General features: G+C 43.1%; 1 protein-coding gene across 1 annotated transcript in view; it reads left to right on the top strand.

The window, feature by feature from the left end:
- LOC126198464 (E3 ubiquitin-protein ligase SH3RF1) overlaps positions 1–17,404 on the top strand; it is a 254,667-nt gene that overhangs the window by 10,987 nt on the left and 226,276 nt on the right. The window contains exon 6 of the mRNA XM_049934810.1: positions 8,848–9,315. Within this exon, the coding sequence (XP_049790767.1) occupies positions 8,848–9,315 (468 nt within the window). The remainder of the gene's footprint in view (positions 1–8,847; positions 9,316–17,404) is intronic.

Raw genomic sequence — 17,404 nt, 5'->3', positions numbered from 1 at the left:
GGCTCCATGCCAGGTCGGTTTCAGCTAGGGTCACCCTACCACTGATAATCTAGTTTCCCTCGAGTCTGTCATCCGAACAGCCTTTTCCAGATGCCAACACCTGGTTGCCATCTTTTTTTATTTACGAAAAGCTTAAGACGTGAATTGGCGATGTCATATCCTTGCCACATTATATGAGTGGGATCTCTTGTGGCCTGCTCCTGATTTTTATCCAAAATTTCCTGATTTTTATCCAAAATTTCCTATTGCTCCGTACTTTCTGTGTCCATGTTGGTGTCTCCCATGGTAACCCCCCCCCCCCCCCCCCCTCTCCCATATCTGGGAAAATGGGGTCCAGCAGGGCTCTGTATTAGTGTATCTCTATTTTTAGTGGATGTTAACAGTCTAGCAGCAGCTGTCGGGCCTTCTGTCTCATCTTCTGTGTATGCAGACAACATCTGCATTTCGTACTACTCCTCCAGTACTGGTGTTGCTGAGTGGTGCCTACAGGGAGCCATCCACAGGGTGTAGACATAGCCTCTAGCCCACGACTTCCAGTTTTCAACCACAAAGTCGTGTGCCATGCAGTTTTGTCATCATCGTACTGTTCATCTGGATCCAGAACTTTACCTTAATGACGATCCACTCACTATAGTGGAGACACATCAATTCTTAGGGCTGGTTATATACAGCCGATTGACGTGGCTTCCTCATCTTCGTCAGCTGAAGCGGACGTGCTGGCAGCACCTCAATGCCCTCCACTGCCTGAGCAACACCAACTAGGGTGCAGATCGCTCTACACTGGTGCAGCAGCTCTACAGAGCCCTTGTTCAATCCCGCCTTGACTATGGGAGTCTGGTTTCTGGTTTGGTGGAGCCCTCAGCGTTACGTTTACTCGAGCCACTGCACCACTGTGGCATTCAACTGGCAACGGGAGCTTTTAGGACGATTCCAGTGACCAGCATCCTGGTGGGGGCCGGAGTCCCTCCATTGAAAGTTAGGGGTGCACAACTGCTTGCCAGTTACATTGCGCACATTCGTAGTTCTCCTGAGCATCTGAATTACCATCTCCTTTTCCCACCTATGGTGGTTCATCTCTTGCATCGGAGGCTCAGGTCAGGGCTTACGATTGAGGTTCACTTCCGATCTCTTCTGTCTGAAGTGGAGTCCTTGCCTTTACCACCTATACTCGAGGTCCAATCACTACACCTCTATGGTGTACACCTAGACTGTGGCTTCGCCTGGACCTTTCACATGGCGCAGAGGACTCAGTTCACCCTGCGGCTCTCCACTGTCACTTCATCTCTATTCTTGACATGTACTGAGGCCATGAAGTGATTTACACCGATGGCTTGATGGCTGATGGTCATGTCGGCTTCATGTATGACCATGGAGGACATATTGAACAGTGCTTTCTTTGCCTGATGGCTGCAGTGGTTTCACTGTAGAGCTGGTGGCTATATCTCGTGCTCTTGAGCACATCTGTTCATGCCCTGGGCAGTCGTTTCTTCTGTGTACCGACTCCTTGAGCAGCCTACAAGCTATTGACCAGTGCTACCCTCATCAACGTTGGGTAGTGACCATCCAGGAGTCCATATATGCCCTGGAACGGTCCAGTCATTCCGTGTTGTGTGTGTGTGTGTGTGTGTGTGTGTGTGTGTGTGTGTGTGTGTGTGTGTGTGTACCCCAGGCCAAGTTGAAATTCCAGGAAATGAACTTGCTGACAGGCTGGCCAAACAGGCTACATGGAAACAGCTTCTGGAGATTGGCATCCCCATAACTGACCTGCAATCATTATTACGCCACAAGGTTTTTCAGCTTTGGGAGACGGAATGGCATAATCTCAGTACCCACAACAAATTGCGTGCCACTAAGGTGAGTACGAATGTGTGGAAGACCTCCATGCAGACCTCTCACAGGGACTCTGTGGTTCTCCGCCAGCTCCGCATTGGCCATACGTGGCTGACACATGGCTACCTGCTCCATCGTGAGGACCCACCTCGATGTCACTATGGCTCAAATATGACTGTCGTCCACATCTTGCTGGACTGCCCACTTTTAGCCCACTTGCGACGGACTTTTAACCTTCCCAGCACCCTACCTTCACTGTTGGGCGACAATGCCTCAACAGCAGATTTAGTTTTACATTTTATTCATGAGTGTTGGTTTTATTGTACTATCTAAGGGTGGGCATTTATCCTTCTCTCCGAGGCCACCATCCTCCCTCCATTTTAACTCTGTCGCACTTTTTTTGCATTTGTTTGTCTTGGTGGTTGTCTTTTTCTGAAATGTGTTCATCTCGCCTTGTTTTTTTGGGGTATACCTTTTAATGTGTTGCAGAGTCATCCTCTTTTATTATTGTGATCGGCCAGCCCAGACCATCTGCTCTATGGTTTTAATACCTTCTTCTACTTTTCCTTGTGGTGTATTTTTTCCCCCTTTTTTGTTCGTTCCATTCATTTTCTTTTTAGGTGTGGTTCCTTATTCCTTTTCCCCCTTTTGCTTTCCCAGACATACTTTGGGTGTTTCTTTACCTTGAGTGTTGCTTGCTTCAGGAAAAATGGACTGATGACCCTGTAGTTTGGTCCCTTTATACCCCAAACCAGCCAACCAGTCGTCTTGTTACATTGCCCCAGGCCCTGATATGATTTATAGTCAGATCGTACAACATCTGAATACAGCTCAGAGACTCCATCAACTCAGTCATCTGTTGTATTTGCCCAGAAGGTATTTTTTCTTTTGGAATGGACAGGTAGTGTCATCATTGTAGTCTGTAAACCAGCCAATGTCCATCAACAGCTGCTGACCGATTAGTTTCGCCAACGTGCTCTACGGACTGTTTGAAGGAATTGTAGGCGGATGATTATGATGGGTTCTCAAATCGTACTGCTTTTTGCCACTCCCTATCAGTGTGGTTTCCAGGAGGGTCGATTGACAATAGGCCGAGTCGTTTCAACATTGTGACAGGTCTTTCCCGAATACCAACTTCTCATTGAGGATTTTTTTACAACATAATTTGTATGACACTGCTTAGTGCCATCATATTTTACTTACTTCTGTGGCTGCCAGGGCTTTCGAGGCCACCTACCAATTTTTATTCACCAGTTTTTATCCTACCAATCATTTCTGATGAAGGTTCAAGAAAACAGCATCTCTCAAGGTACTGATGAGAGTCACAGTCTGCCCCATTGTCATCAAGGGGTTAGTGACCTGCAACAGACAAGTAGATCCTCTGTACTGTGGGTTGGTTATATCTCCCAATTTGTGCCATCTGAAGAGCCTCCACTTGAACTTTTTCCCATGGCTTCCAGTTGTCTCCTGATAAAACTGGAGTTATGCTTTTCTATCATTCCACAGTTCATGCTGGTCAATAACTCTACTTGGGTACTCCCACTACTTGGATGTTGAGCAGACCACATTTTTGGGACTACTCTGATAATAATTTGACTGTCTCATATATGTCAACAAAGAGTAAATGCATGAGAAAGCATAACACACTTTGCTTCCTCACCCACATCTTTAGGGGAGCAAATCATGCTACTCTACTCTGTCTTTACTGGGCCTTTGTCTTTCCTCATCTGGACTGTGGTTGCCAGCTTTATGGGTCGGCAGCATCTCTGGCTTTAGATTATTTGACCAAGTACATCATTGTGGAGTAAGACTGTCCACTGATGCCTTCCAGGTGAATTTCTTAGACAGTCCCTTTGCTGAAGCTGGCGTCAATATTGCTTTCAGCACATTGATTTTACCATTCCTGTGTACTATCATTAAGTATGTCAAATTTCTGGATGATATAATTAACACCATCTGGACTACCATTGAACAAGAGACTGATGACCTCGCTGTTTAGTCTCTTAAACCCCAACCAACCAGCTAATCTGCTTCTATGAACCAAATTTTCTTTATTTTTCTTTTTGAGAAGGTAATGGGAGGATAAAAGTGCCAAACCTCATAGGACTCTCACAATCAGTGTGGCCATAGGAAACAATCCTCGTACTAATCTCATCTCTCATCTCATCTTTTTTATGAGTGTGCAGAGTTGGTAGTTCTCTGATCTTTTGAGTTCATTATTTGCTTGATTAGACATTATAGGATTGTCCTCAAGACATGTTGTTCCCTTATTTCTGATTTCTCAACCAGAATTTTTTCTGTTCATAGCAAAGCACCATGTGGAGTTTACAGCCTCCTGTCATATTACAGTGCAGCAATGTTATATCTTGGCATTAATGGATATGGATGTCTACGGTTGACACTTTCAGTTAGTTTATATATCATATCCATTTTCCTTATCAGTGATGCAAATTGCACTGTATTGCATTGCATTGAAAAATAGTAACAATAACAGCAGCTATAATAATAATAGTCAGGGAATAAGAAATATGACAGATATGACACCTTTTTAAGACTCATCATGGTGTTGGTATGAAATAATTTAATAAAACCAAAATCAAGCATTTTTGTCTCAGTTGTTACTGCAATTCTATATACATAAATAGAGAAATAAAATTCCTGGAGATAACAACTCATAATATATGCAAGTCTTTAAATGTTGCTAAACTTTTGGCACAATACACACACGCGCACACACACACACACACACACACTCTGCAGGAGTACATTGTGCCAGCACTGCTGTGTAAACACTGTTGTGGGTGGAGAGGACAAGGGGAGAAAAGAGGTAGCATGAGAGAGGGTGGGTTGCAGTGAAAGGTAGCTGATAGCTGGGAGGGAGAGACAGCAAGTAGATGGTGTAGGAGCGTGTCGCCATTGATGCTTGTTCTGGCGCAGACAGGCAGAGTTTGTGCAGCACATAATGACATGGAGAAGTTGAATTGAAAGAGGGGGGGGGGGGGGGAGGAGAACATAGAGCAGAGGAAAATGGAGATTGTGACGAGGAAGCTGAGGGCACGAGGATGGGATTTGGAGGTGGCTGTGAGACGGGTTGGTGAAGATTAAAGCCATGAGGATTACTGGATCAAAGCATGTTTTTTTGTAAGGACAACTCCAATCCACCTAATGCAGAGAAGGTGGTATTGCAGGAAAGTATCCATATGACACAGATTGTGAAGCAGGCATTGAATTCTCTTATGATGTGCTTAGCAGTGTGTTCTACTGTTGGATGGTTAATTCTGATCTCGAACACATGTGGCAGTCGCCCTTCAGTTAGACAGACAGTTGATTGGTTCACATAAGAATCTGTGCATCTGTTGGCAGCAGAACTGGTATATACTATGTCTTTCACACTGGTCCTGCTTAGTCTAATAGGATTAGATTTACCTGTGTGGCAAGACAAGAAGAGGTTGTGGTGAGTTGGTGCACAGGACAGGTGTAGCACTAGAGCCTTTGACAGAGGTATGGCCCATGTGGAAAGGGGTTGGAAGTAGGTATGGAAAGAGGAGGGACTCTTGTTTCAGGATTTGGGTTGGTGGCAGAACATCACTACTGGGGAACTGGGAAGGATTGTGAGTAGGATGTCCCTTAATTCTGCATGTGATAATACACAGTAATGCCTCTTCCAAAGGGTGTGGTTATGTTGTTCTAGTGTGGGAAATAACTGGGTAATGAAGAGGGTACCCCTTTGCAGATGGTTCAAGGAAGTGATTGAAGATATTTGTGGTTATGGCATTGGAGAGATGTTTACGGACTAGATTTATGGGGCTATGCTGGTGAAACTGAAGTATGACCCTGAGTTTATTGGACAAGGGATTTTTTTCCCCTGTAAGTGCTCTGTCCACAGGTGCCCACACTGTATGGGAAAGACTTTTAGTGTGGATGGGATGTTATGTACCAGAATATAGGCTCTGTTTGTGCTTAGTGCACGTGATAGGGATAGAGATTTTATGGAGCCATCAGAGAGGTGGAGGCCAACGTCTGAATGCCAACACATACTACTGGCTGTGCTTATACCAAGCACACAGTATTTGTGTTGTTTCGACATGTACCTTTTAACATTTTATCTTGCGACTAACCATTCTGAAACATGACGCCACATTTTTCTGCCATTTTGTCACCTGAAGATGTTTGTGTGGAATAAAACTGGTTGTGGCTTAAATGCACTTAAACTAATTGCTGTGATGGTTTTCTTAATGTTCAGATTGTATATGTGCACCCAGAAAAATGAGTGGTGATAATTATTTGAAGTTGCTATTTGATGGAACTTTATTTCTCTCATGCCACACTACTATTCTTGTACACAGATTCATTTCTGAAAGGTGTTTGACTTGCATTAAAATTAAAAAGATTCATCCAATTTCACAAGACTGTATCTTCTACATAAATGAAGATAGGAACTTGTGGTAAATTTTAACTTGCACTTTGGACCTAAAAATTTATCTTGCTCCCATTTGCAAGTTGCCAGTTCATGTGGCTACCAGTAGCAGTCTCCTTGGTGTAGCTTGCTCACTCACTCATACATTGAACAGCGTGTGATGAATTGCGATGGTGATAATGGAACAACAAATGCATTTTGCATTCTCTGTTCCCAGACATGCAGTTCAGGTATAACTGTGTGACATGACTTTTGTTGAGAGTACAGCACTCCACCCACTACTGTTAAAAGTACATACATACCTTCACTGCACCATTGGCTTCCAAGGTTGCCTGGTCTCACAGTATGCGATTTCTTTTTTTCCAATTTGTGAAAGTACCCTGTATGTGCCTTCCCTTCCAACAACTTTTGGTAAAAAACAATGCCACTTAGCAAGATCAATGAATGTAGTAACTTGAAAATTGCTGACAAAACTAAGGAATGAGTGTGATTATTGTGAGGATATTCAGCTTGTGTTTGGTGCAAAGCATGTGGAAGAATTCTGAAAGATGAATGAAAACTATGATCCTAAACTTAATCTAAAAATTTCCCCAAGGTTGTACGTCCATGTAGGTAAAAGGTATAAAGTTGATGGTCCTTTTGAAAATAAAAGGGTTGCAGTCCTAGTTTTATGTTGAAATTTGCCTCAAATTTCTATCTTCATTCATGGAGAAGATATAGTCTTGTTGGCTGAATGTTTTTGAAACACCCTGCATTTTAAGGTATTTTATTAAGTAGTTTACACTCTGTAGCTATGTGTCAATAACTGGAATGATTCAATCTATGTTACTGCTTTAATGTGGTGGTCCAAATTGACTGAAATCTCGTATGACCATTTCTGAAACAAAAGGAAAAAATTGCTTTTCTTTTATAGTACTCTTTCATTACGGCCATTGAAGCTCTCATTCATGAAGCACACCTTCAGTGGCAAAGACTCCAATATGCATAAATCAGTGGGCAGAGACAGTGGTCTCGTGTGTGTGTGTGTGTGTGTGTGTGTGTGTGTGTGTGTGTGTGTGTGTGTGTGTGTTTTGTTGTGCCTATCTGCAACTCAGCATCTCTGCTATACAGTGAGTAGCAACTTCTGTTTTCATAAAATGAGACATTCCTTTTTCAGTTAACTACTCAGATTCATTTACTCAGACAGTTGATACTCTTTATTGTATGTATTAATAGTCATCAAATGTAATAACTCAATTAAAACTGTCATTTGGAAATACAAAATACTCTTTGTTAACCAAGTCAATGTTGTCTGTATCTTTCGTGGTTACCACAGTTTATAATCGGTTAGTGGTGACAACACCCTTTGTTGTGGCATTTGCTTCTTACTTGTTACTGTGACTGAAGACCTTTCTGGCATGTGGTGTATGAATTTCTACGGCCTGTGGACCCCTCTATTGATAAAATTCACTCTGCATGTCACAGTTTGGTGTTTGGCGAAGGGTACTTCTGGTACAGTTACCTTTTATTCCCTTTCCTGTTCCAACTGTGATTGATGCATAGGAAGAATGACTTTGTCTTCACAGAGACTCATTTCTCTTGTTTTACACTGGTTCAATCCCGTCTCCGGCCATCCTGATTTAGGTTTTCCGTGATTTCCCTAAATCGCTTCAGGCAAATGCCGGGATGGTTCCTTTGAAAGGGCACGGCCGATTTCCTTCCCCGTCCTTCCTTCCCTCACCCGAGCTTGCGCTCCGTCTCTAATGACCTCGTTGTCGACGGGACGTTAAACACTAATCTCCTCCTCCTTGTTTTACACTCATGCTTATTTCACAAGACAGTTCAATTGTGCCTTTTAAATGTGCACCAGTAATTCTAAGAAAGATGCAAGAATGTGAAGACGATAAATAATATATAAAAATTTGTCTGCAAGGTCCTTAGAATCTTACATGGAAGGCACAGTTGATGACAGTATCGTGCCCAGTGCAGTTTTAGCTTATTGTCTGGTGCCTTCTGCTAAATATATATTTAGGTTCAGACCAGTTACACTGATGGTAGTGCATTAGTTAGCCAGTTTCTGTGTTTTCCACAAAATACCTCACGTAAGTGCCAGGGTGGCTACATCGGTCTTCCTTTTCCTGTCTGCAACCAGAGCTTGTTTTTATTCTGTAATGAAGTATTGGTGGGATGTTAATCTTTACGTTCATCCCATGTTTCCATCCACACTTTCCAATTTCATTAGTTTACAAAGTGTAATGGACAGTGTACAAGGAAAGAGAAAAAAAGAAAGCATTGGGTTTTTGTGTACTATGCTATATGTTGTCATAAAATATCAAATATGATTTCCTGTATATAATTTTGCTACTTTAATTCTGGATGTACAGACAGTGACTGTTGCATTGCCTTGTTCAGACTGCTGGAAATCTTAATTTCAAAGTGTGTAGAGAATATAAAATTTCATTGTTCTTACAAAATTTTCTGTATTCACTGTTGTGTTGATATTAACATCTCTTTCAGCTGTTGCTTCATGAGAAAGCATCTTCAGATTTTTCAAACTTTGTTTGGTGTAGTCACATGACAGATTGTTTTGAACGATTACTGCACCACTTACTGCACTTCAGTTCACAGCCTGGGCCTTCACGGGTAGCACCACCAACACCGACTTCGGAGGATACTGCGCCACTCATTCCGACAGACCACACTCGCAGTGTTGGAGCTGTGCCAGTTCCCACTTGCCGTTCACCTGCTGCCGCTGCAACTGGGCCGCCGCCTCATGTTCACACCCGCAGTCGAGCTACAGTAGCATCCGATTCGAGCTCCACACAGTCTTCGCCGTCATCTGCCACTACTCCCAATACTTCATCGGGAAACACGTCGTCGGGTTCAGGATCTGGAACAGAACCCTCATCACCAGCATCTCCACCTCTGGCACGACCTCCACCTGATCCAACGTTGCCTTCACCACCACAAGCATTAGGATCTGGTACAGCTGCACCACCACCTAGACCGACGCCGTCTGTGCAGCAGCGAGATAAAAGGCATAGTTTTAGCGCTGTTCATACAGGACACCATCATCAAACATCCCATAGGTGAGTGCAATACCTGCTCTAATTTTGAAAAGAGGGAGAGAGAGATTGTTTCACTGTTGAAGATCGTAATAATGGCTCCTTGCTGCAAAAAAGCTGAAATGGCAGAAATTAATATTAGTTTTTGCAGAATAGGAAGTGAACTACTTTGTTCAATAGAAGAAAATCAAATTGGAATTGATGTGACATCTGTACAATTCAGTACAGCTTATGTGAAAGAATTTTTGTTGCTCCCCTTCTGGTAGCATTTTACTGTACAGCAGTGAAATTGTGAAGTGCACAAAGAGAGGCGTAGGTCATTCGTTCATTCATACCATGAAGGCTTTCGTGACCGGTTGTTTCAGCTGCCGAGAATTCTTCTGGGTTGTATGGCTGTGGTCCATAGAACTCTTCTATCCCTGTCATTTTTATCTCTGCTATCATGTGAAATCCAGACCACGACCACTTTCCACAGTATTTAGGCCGTTCTTCGTCGTCCGACTCGTCAGTCGGCAAGACTCGGCACAACCAGGAGCAGCTCCAAAGATGTCCAACGTAGCTTTGGACGAAACATCGGGATAGAAGAGTTCCGTGGGCCACAGCAATACAACCCGGAAGAATTCTCGGCAGAATTCCTTCATTGGTGAAACATCAGGAGACTAGCAAGCCACATTTAGCTTTTAACCATGAGTCCATTTCGTGAAAATGTCATCACTGAATCTGATTCAGAAAAGGGCTTTTAGGTTTTGACTGCATAGGAAATGTTGTGTCTAGGGATCCTACATACTAAACAAACAATCAAACAACTCGTAGTAATGAGTTTTATTATAACAAGACAAGTACAAATACTCAACTTTGATAGATGTGTCGCAAGCAAAGGGTGACATACAAAATAATTAGTCTTCTTCAGAATAGACAAAAACAACTCTGTGCTACATAGAGTGATGGACTGTCATTGTATATGGAGCACGACAACGTAGGGGTGGGGTTGAGGGGGGGAGGTGGCAGGAGTGTGGACGCTCTGATAGACCGGAAGATGTGGTTGCGGGGGACTTCTGGTCGTACCCCGCCATCTGCCCTTCGCTCTGGTGGAAACGTCCCCCAGAAAATGCCCAGAATGGTACATGTCCACCTCCTAAGGCCCTTACCAAGATGTAGAAGGGCGATGGTTGCTGTGGCGTGGGCAGGTTCAGCTCCATTGGTAGGATGAGAGGAGGCTCAGTCTCCATCTCCATGGGGTCATCCCACGGTGTCGTGATGACACCCTCTGGTGGCTGTTGTGGCTGCGCTGTCCTTAGGATCTGTGAATCTGAGGCAAGAGATACAGAAGGATCACCGTGCACATGGCAGTGACTAATTTGATTGTGATGTTGGCATTGCAGTCGGTCTGGGCATGAAATGAGATACATGCATGCACCAAGTCATCAAATGATCCCGCCTCGCACCCACCATCTGCTGCCACTAAAAGCCCTGAAAAACACAATATCATGTGGCGTGAAACAATACTTGCAGCCTTCTTTCGGTGCTGGATGCTGAGGAAGGTGGAGCGGTGTCAGAGGGCGGCAGCCATGAAGCAGTTCTGCTTGCGGTGGTCCATCTCGTGGATGCAAACGATAGGAGGCAAGAAACAGGTGCAGTGCTTGATCCCTTGTGTGTACAGTGTGAAGTTTGACCATCTGCTGTTTGAAGGTTCTGACAAAACATTCTGTTTTGCTGTTTGACTGTGGATGGAATTGTGTACTAGCTAGATGCTGTATGCCATTGCTTTCACAGAATGTTTCAAATTCATTTGACGTGAACTGGGGGCTGTTGTCTGACACTATGACTTCAGGCAAACCGTTGGGGGGGGGGGGGGGGGGGAACCACCATTAGTACAACGCCTGAACTGTGCTATGTGACATTGTAGAGTTCATTGGCACAGCAAAAGGAATCTTGCTATGAGTCTACCACAATCGACAAATGAATGTTCCAAAAAGGACCTGCAAAGTCTAAGTGCACACATTGCCATGGTGATTGCAACTTACGCCAAGCAGAGAATTTTTGTGGTGGCATGGACTGATTTTCTGCACATGTGAGGCACTGTGATGTCATCTGTTCTATTTGGGTGTCCATACCCTATCAAGTACATTGTCAATGCGCTCTCTGTTTCGTATGAACAATCCCCCAGTGTCCTTGGTGAAGTAACTGCATCGCTTCTTTTTTCAAAGATTTGGGGATCAACACACATGACTGTCCACTGTCATTTTGAACAAGAATCACACCTTGCTTTATAGCGAGGCTATGCCGACGTACAAAGTATCAGCGCACTACAGACTTCATTATGATATGCAATGAGCGAGGCCAAGATGTGCGAATGTACTTTAGCAAAATGTTCAAATCTCAATCACCTTCTGTGGCCTGTGCAATTTTCCTATAGTTCAGAGGAAAGGATTGAAGCAATTCAGGATCATGAGCATTGATGTGACAAGAAGTTGCAGCAGAAGTGTCAAAGTCTGTATCATGGCCAATCGGAAGATGTGAGAGTGTGTCTGCATTGCCATATTGAGCTGTCAGACATTACACAATCTCGTACTGGTATTGAGACAACACAAAGACAATCTTTGCAATTTTTGGGCAGTTCGTACAGGAACCGGCTTCATTGGATAAAACAAGGATTGCAGTGGCTTGTGATCCATTACCAAGCAGAATTTTCTGCCATACAAATAGGGGTGGAATTTGGTGACCATACACAGTAGCTTGTGCCTCTCCCGCTATTTGTGAATAGTTACACTGAGCTTTGGACAACACTTTTGATGCGAAAGCAGTAGGCCTGTCTTTATCACCAAATCTGTGCAAAAGCACTTCACCGATTCCATAAGAATAAGCGTCAACTTGCAACACAACTTCTTTGTCAGGATCAAAGTGAACCAAGCATCGATCACTGAGCAATTCATCTTTAAGTTTTTGAAAAGCTTCTTGGTACTCATCTGTCCAATTAAAGGAGACATTCTTGTGATGCAAGCGATGCAATGGTGCTGAGATTTGTGCAGCATTCGATATGAATTGAATATAATATTCATTTTTTCCTAAGACTGACTGCAATTGTGTGACATTGTGAGGAACTGGCAGGTCACGTATGGCTAAAAAATGCGACTGAAGAGAGTGTACACCTTGACTGTTTATGACATGACCAAGATACTGCAGCTCAGGTTTAAAAAAAAATCACACTTGTCCAGTCTACACTTCAGTCCTGTATCAGATAGTACATGAAACAAAACATGCAAATTTGCAATGTGTTCAGGTGTATGACCTGCTACAACAATATCTTCCAAATAGTATGAACAGTTTGGTACTTGAGCGGTCAGTTGTTCCAAATACAAAAAAGACGTGCGGAAGCACTGCCACAAGGCAGATGCAAATATTTAAACAAGCCCAAATGAGCATTCATAACACATGCGCTTTGAAATTCTGCATCGAGTGGTAGTTGAAGATATGCGTTGCGCAAATTAATTTTTGAAAAGTAGTGAACAGCGCCTAATCCGTCCACGAGATCCTCTGGGCATGGCAATGGACAAATATCACTCAGTGTGTGGGTTGACTGCAGACTTAAAAGTCAACACAGGGGTGAATGCGACCTGAAGGTTTGGGGAGAAAAACCAGGGGACTTACCCTTTGACTAGCTAGTATGGGTGCAATAGCTCCACTATCTTGCAATTCTTTAAGTTCAGCAGCCACATTGTCCCGTAATGCAATGGGAACAGTTCTGGTTCAGCAAAATTTCGACTGAGCGTTGTCTTTCATAGTAATACGTGCAACAAAATTGTTAGCCTTACCTAAACCTTAAGAAAAGAGTTCAGGGAATTTGTTCAGCAAGCTACACTGTCTTTGGGATTGAATGCAGTCACTGACGACACATTGTCCTGTATTTGAAAGCCAAACAAATCAAACGAATCGAGGCCAAACATGTTCTCACAATCATGTGATAGTAGCACAGTGAAAGTCAGATTTCGCGTATGTGAGCGATACATAACAGGCAAAGTACATTTTCCGAGAACGGGGATGTCATGTCCATTATAAGCCGTTAGATACAGTGCTAGTTTTAGGCAGGCATGGGGAGCCCAGCAGTTCATGTGTGTTACAATTCAGTGATGTAACAGGGGGACCCATGTCCAACTGAAACTTCACACGTTTTCCACTAAGATGCAAAAGAACAAAAAGTTTGTTGGATTGGCGTATCACTGAAGAACCTGTTTGCTTGCCAGTTTTGCTAATGCCTGCAGCAGGCTTTAAGTCCACTGCATTGATTACATGGGCCATTGACTAGATTTTTGTGAGTGGGCAGAATTCTTATGTTTGCTCTGTTGCAAACATACAGATTGTATGTGACCTTTCTTGCCACAAGTGCAGCACTGTGCTTGTCTGGACAGACAGTCTTGTTTGTGTCGTGAATAGCACCAAGGGCATGACTCAGTTCTAATCACTGATGTAGCCGCCTATTCAGAGAACTGTTTACGCAGCTTGGCGCGCATGCGGTTGCTGTCTACTGGGCCGGCCGTGAGCAAGGGACAACTCAACCCGACAAATTGGTGACTGTTCAAATTTATCGGCCGCTACGACACCTGAATCATACTGATCTAGAATTTGCACTACGTGGTGAAATGATGGATCTGACTGTTTCAAAATCCGTTTTCTAAGTTTTACGTCAGTTACATTGTACATGATCACATCGTGCAACATAATGTCAGAGTATAAAGCACCACAAGCACATTTGACTGTGCATTTCCTCGTCATCCCTGCAAACCTGTTACCCATTCACGATAAGTTTGTTATGACCTTTTCTTGCAGTGAAAGGATTGGCACCTAGCTGCCACCACATTCTCTTGTTGGTCATAATAGTTAGTTAGAAACCTACAACCGAATCATAGGAAAGTTCACTCGGAGTGGCATTAGGGAACAATTTCTGAATGAGATGAAAGACTGCACTTCCTACCATTGACAAAAGGTAATGTAGTTTCACAGCACCGGACACTTTGTAAGCAATGATGTGGGCTTCATAATGCTGCAACCACTCAAGCCATTCTTCTTTTTCGTTAAAGTGGCAAAAAGGCGGTGTGACACTTAGAGCTACAGTTGTTGCATGTTGGTTGGTTGGTTGCACTGCGTTGATTGCTTGGTTGGTGAGTAACTGCTGTACAGTGTTTAGAAGGATTGCAATCTGCTGTGCCTGAAACTGAAACACCTGTTTTAGCTGCATTGCATCTATCGCTTGCAGCTGAGGCGCGTGAGCAGGGATGGGAGAGGTGGGTTGCTCATTTTGGAAGAGGCAAATGCAATAAACGGACAATGTAAGCAAGAACAATAAGGACACAACCAAAGAAAATTTCTGCAACACCCACTTGAAAACACTGAATAGGAAAAAAACACTATAAGAGACACTGTTAAAACTTGTAAACATACCTCTGCAAAAAAAAGACAAGGTAGAATTAGTGTGCCAGCAAAAACGCAAAAGCCCACAACAAAACAAAACAGAGACAACCTGTGGCAGCTGATGGCTCTGGGAAAACCTTAACAGGTTGTCACTATGTTGTTGCTCCTATATCATTGACACTATTTTATTCGGACATCTCGTCACCATGTTGTTGTGTATAGGAATCCTGCATATTCGGTTTGATAGGCAAACAATCAGACAACTGTATTAATGAGTTTTATTATACTATGGCAAGTACAAATACGAGGGTGGTGAGAGATGGTGGTAATTGTTGGAAAAATGTCTCTGGATTAGAAAGTATATGATCTATGAAGCATACGTTTCAAGTTTGAAGATGCTACATTATTTAGTATTTGTTTGGCGGCCATCAGTAGTGAACGTTGTGAGTGAACTTGTGAAAATGGAGAAAATTTGTCATCGTTGTGTGATACAATATTGTTTTTTTGAAAGGCCTCAGCACAACCAATATTAAAGCTGAGCTAGATTCTACTTTGGGAGAGTCTGCTCCTTCGTTGACAACAGTAAAATATTGGGTAGCTGAGTTTAAACAAGGCCATATGAGCTGCCAAGATGAGCATTGCAGTGGTTGACCAAATGAAGTGACGACTCCATAAATAGTGAAGAAAATCCACAAAGCAGTACTGGATCATCGTAGAGTGAAAGTGCGTGAGCTAACAGACATAGTAGTCATTTCTAAAAGTGCAGTACATCACATATTATATGAAAATTTGGACTTGAGAAAACTGTGTGCAACGTTTGTGTCACGTTTACTCACACTCAAGCATAAAGTGTGTCGTGAAGATGTTTCAGTTGAGTGTTTAGCGAAGTTTCACAGCAACAAAGCTGATTTTTTGCGCCGTTTCATAACCATGAATGAAACACGGGTCCACCACTTCACTCCCGAGACAAAAGAACAAACAAAACAGTGGACACAAATTGGAGAGCTAATTCCAAAGAAGACGAAAACCATTTCATTTGCAGGCAAGGTCATGGCGTCGGCGTTTTGGGAAGCACGTTGGATAATTTTCATTGACTACCTTGAAAAAGGAAAAACTATCTACGGAAAGTATTATGCGAACTTATTGCATCATTTGGGCGAACAAATCAAGCAAAAAGGCTGCATTTGGTCAAAAAGAAAGTGTTGTTTCTTCAGGAGAGTGTGCCAGCTTACAAGTCCGTTATTGCAATGGCCAAAATTAATTAATTAAAGTTTGAATTGCTACTTCATGCACTGTATTTGCCAGATTATTTTCTGTTCCCAAACTTGAAAAAGTGGCTCGGTGGTGGAAGATTTTCAACAAATGAAGATGTGATATCAGAGTTAATAGCTATTACGAGGAGTTAGACAGTTCTCATTATAAAAAGGGTTTTGAACTTATTGAGCATTGCTAGGAAAAGTGTATAGAGCTGAAAGGAGATTATGTTGAAAAATAAGTATATTTTCTTTCCAAAAAATATATATATATATTTTTGAGTTGGGTACCCTCCTACTTTATAGATGTGTCGCAAGCATAGGGCGACATACAAAATAATCAGTCTTCAGAATAGACAAACACAGGTCTGTGCTAGGCAGAGATTGCCAATGATAAAGGCTACGATGTGTTGGCTAACGAAGTGGCTAAAGTTGAAGCTGCTATTGAAGTGGGCTGCCACCAGTCAGGCGTGGCACTTATATCGTCTTCACCTAGGGCTGCTGCTGTCGTGTTTTAGTCCTGGAGCGAGGTTGGTCAGCATTCGATTGGCTGACGTCTTCGTACAGTCTTCTCTTCTCTGCTGTTCCCGAGTGGCACGTTGGTGCTGACTTTATGCCGTAACGGGAAAGATTCCTTCAGGAGGGCCATATAAATAATTGGACGTAGGATGGTGCCATGTGAGTACGGATAGTGTGGGAGGTTAAGACAGTCCCGTTCTACATTCAAGACACTGCTCACTCCCATCACCCCCTTTCCACGGTTCATGTCCCACTGTCACCAGACTCGTTGTTTGGCCCTATTGATGTGATGTCCTAATACACCTACATCCCCCATATCCATGGCTTTGCAGCACTGGACCACTAACTTTCCCAACCTTGTCCTGATACCAGACCTACCACCTCTTTCATAATCCTAGTGGCAAACTACGTACTGACCCACAATTATTTCACTTTTAAAGGCAAAATCTATAAACAAATCTGCTGTCTGCCATGAGTACATGCATGGCGCCAACCTGTCATCTTAATTTATGGGCCATATGGAAGGAATCTCTCATATCCATTCGACACATAATCCCTTGACTGGTTCACAATTCACTGATGACATTTTGATGATCTGGTCTCACAACAGAGCGAAACATTGCTCTTTCCTCCATAACCTCAACACCTATTCCCAAACCTGCTTCATGAAATTCTTCTGAATTCAATGAGACACCTTCGTAGGTGTTGATTTCCACTTTTCAGATGGCTCCATAAATATGTCTGTTCATGTCAGGTGCACCAGCCACCAACAGTACCTCCACAATGACAGCTATCACTCATTTCATATCAAAAAGTCTCCTCCTTACAGTCTCACTACACCCAGATGTTGCATATGCAGCAGAAGGCAGGAGTTGTTGAAATATATTGATAAACTTACCAGAGGTGTTATTGATAGGCAGTACCCTATCTAGTTC

This window comes from Schistocerca nitens, chromosome 8 (assembly GCF_023898315.1).
Source record: "Schistocerca nitens isolate TAMUIC-IGC-003100 chromosome 8, iqSchNite1.1, whole genome shotgun sequence".
Taxonomy (NCBI): Eukaryota; Metazoa; Arthropoda; class Insecta; order Orthoptera; family Acrididae; genus Schistocerca; species Schistocerca nitens.
This window is presented reverse-complemented; position numbering and strand designations above follow the sequence as displayed.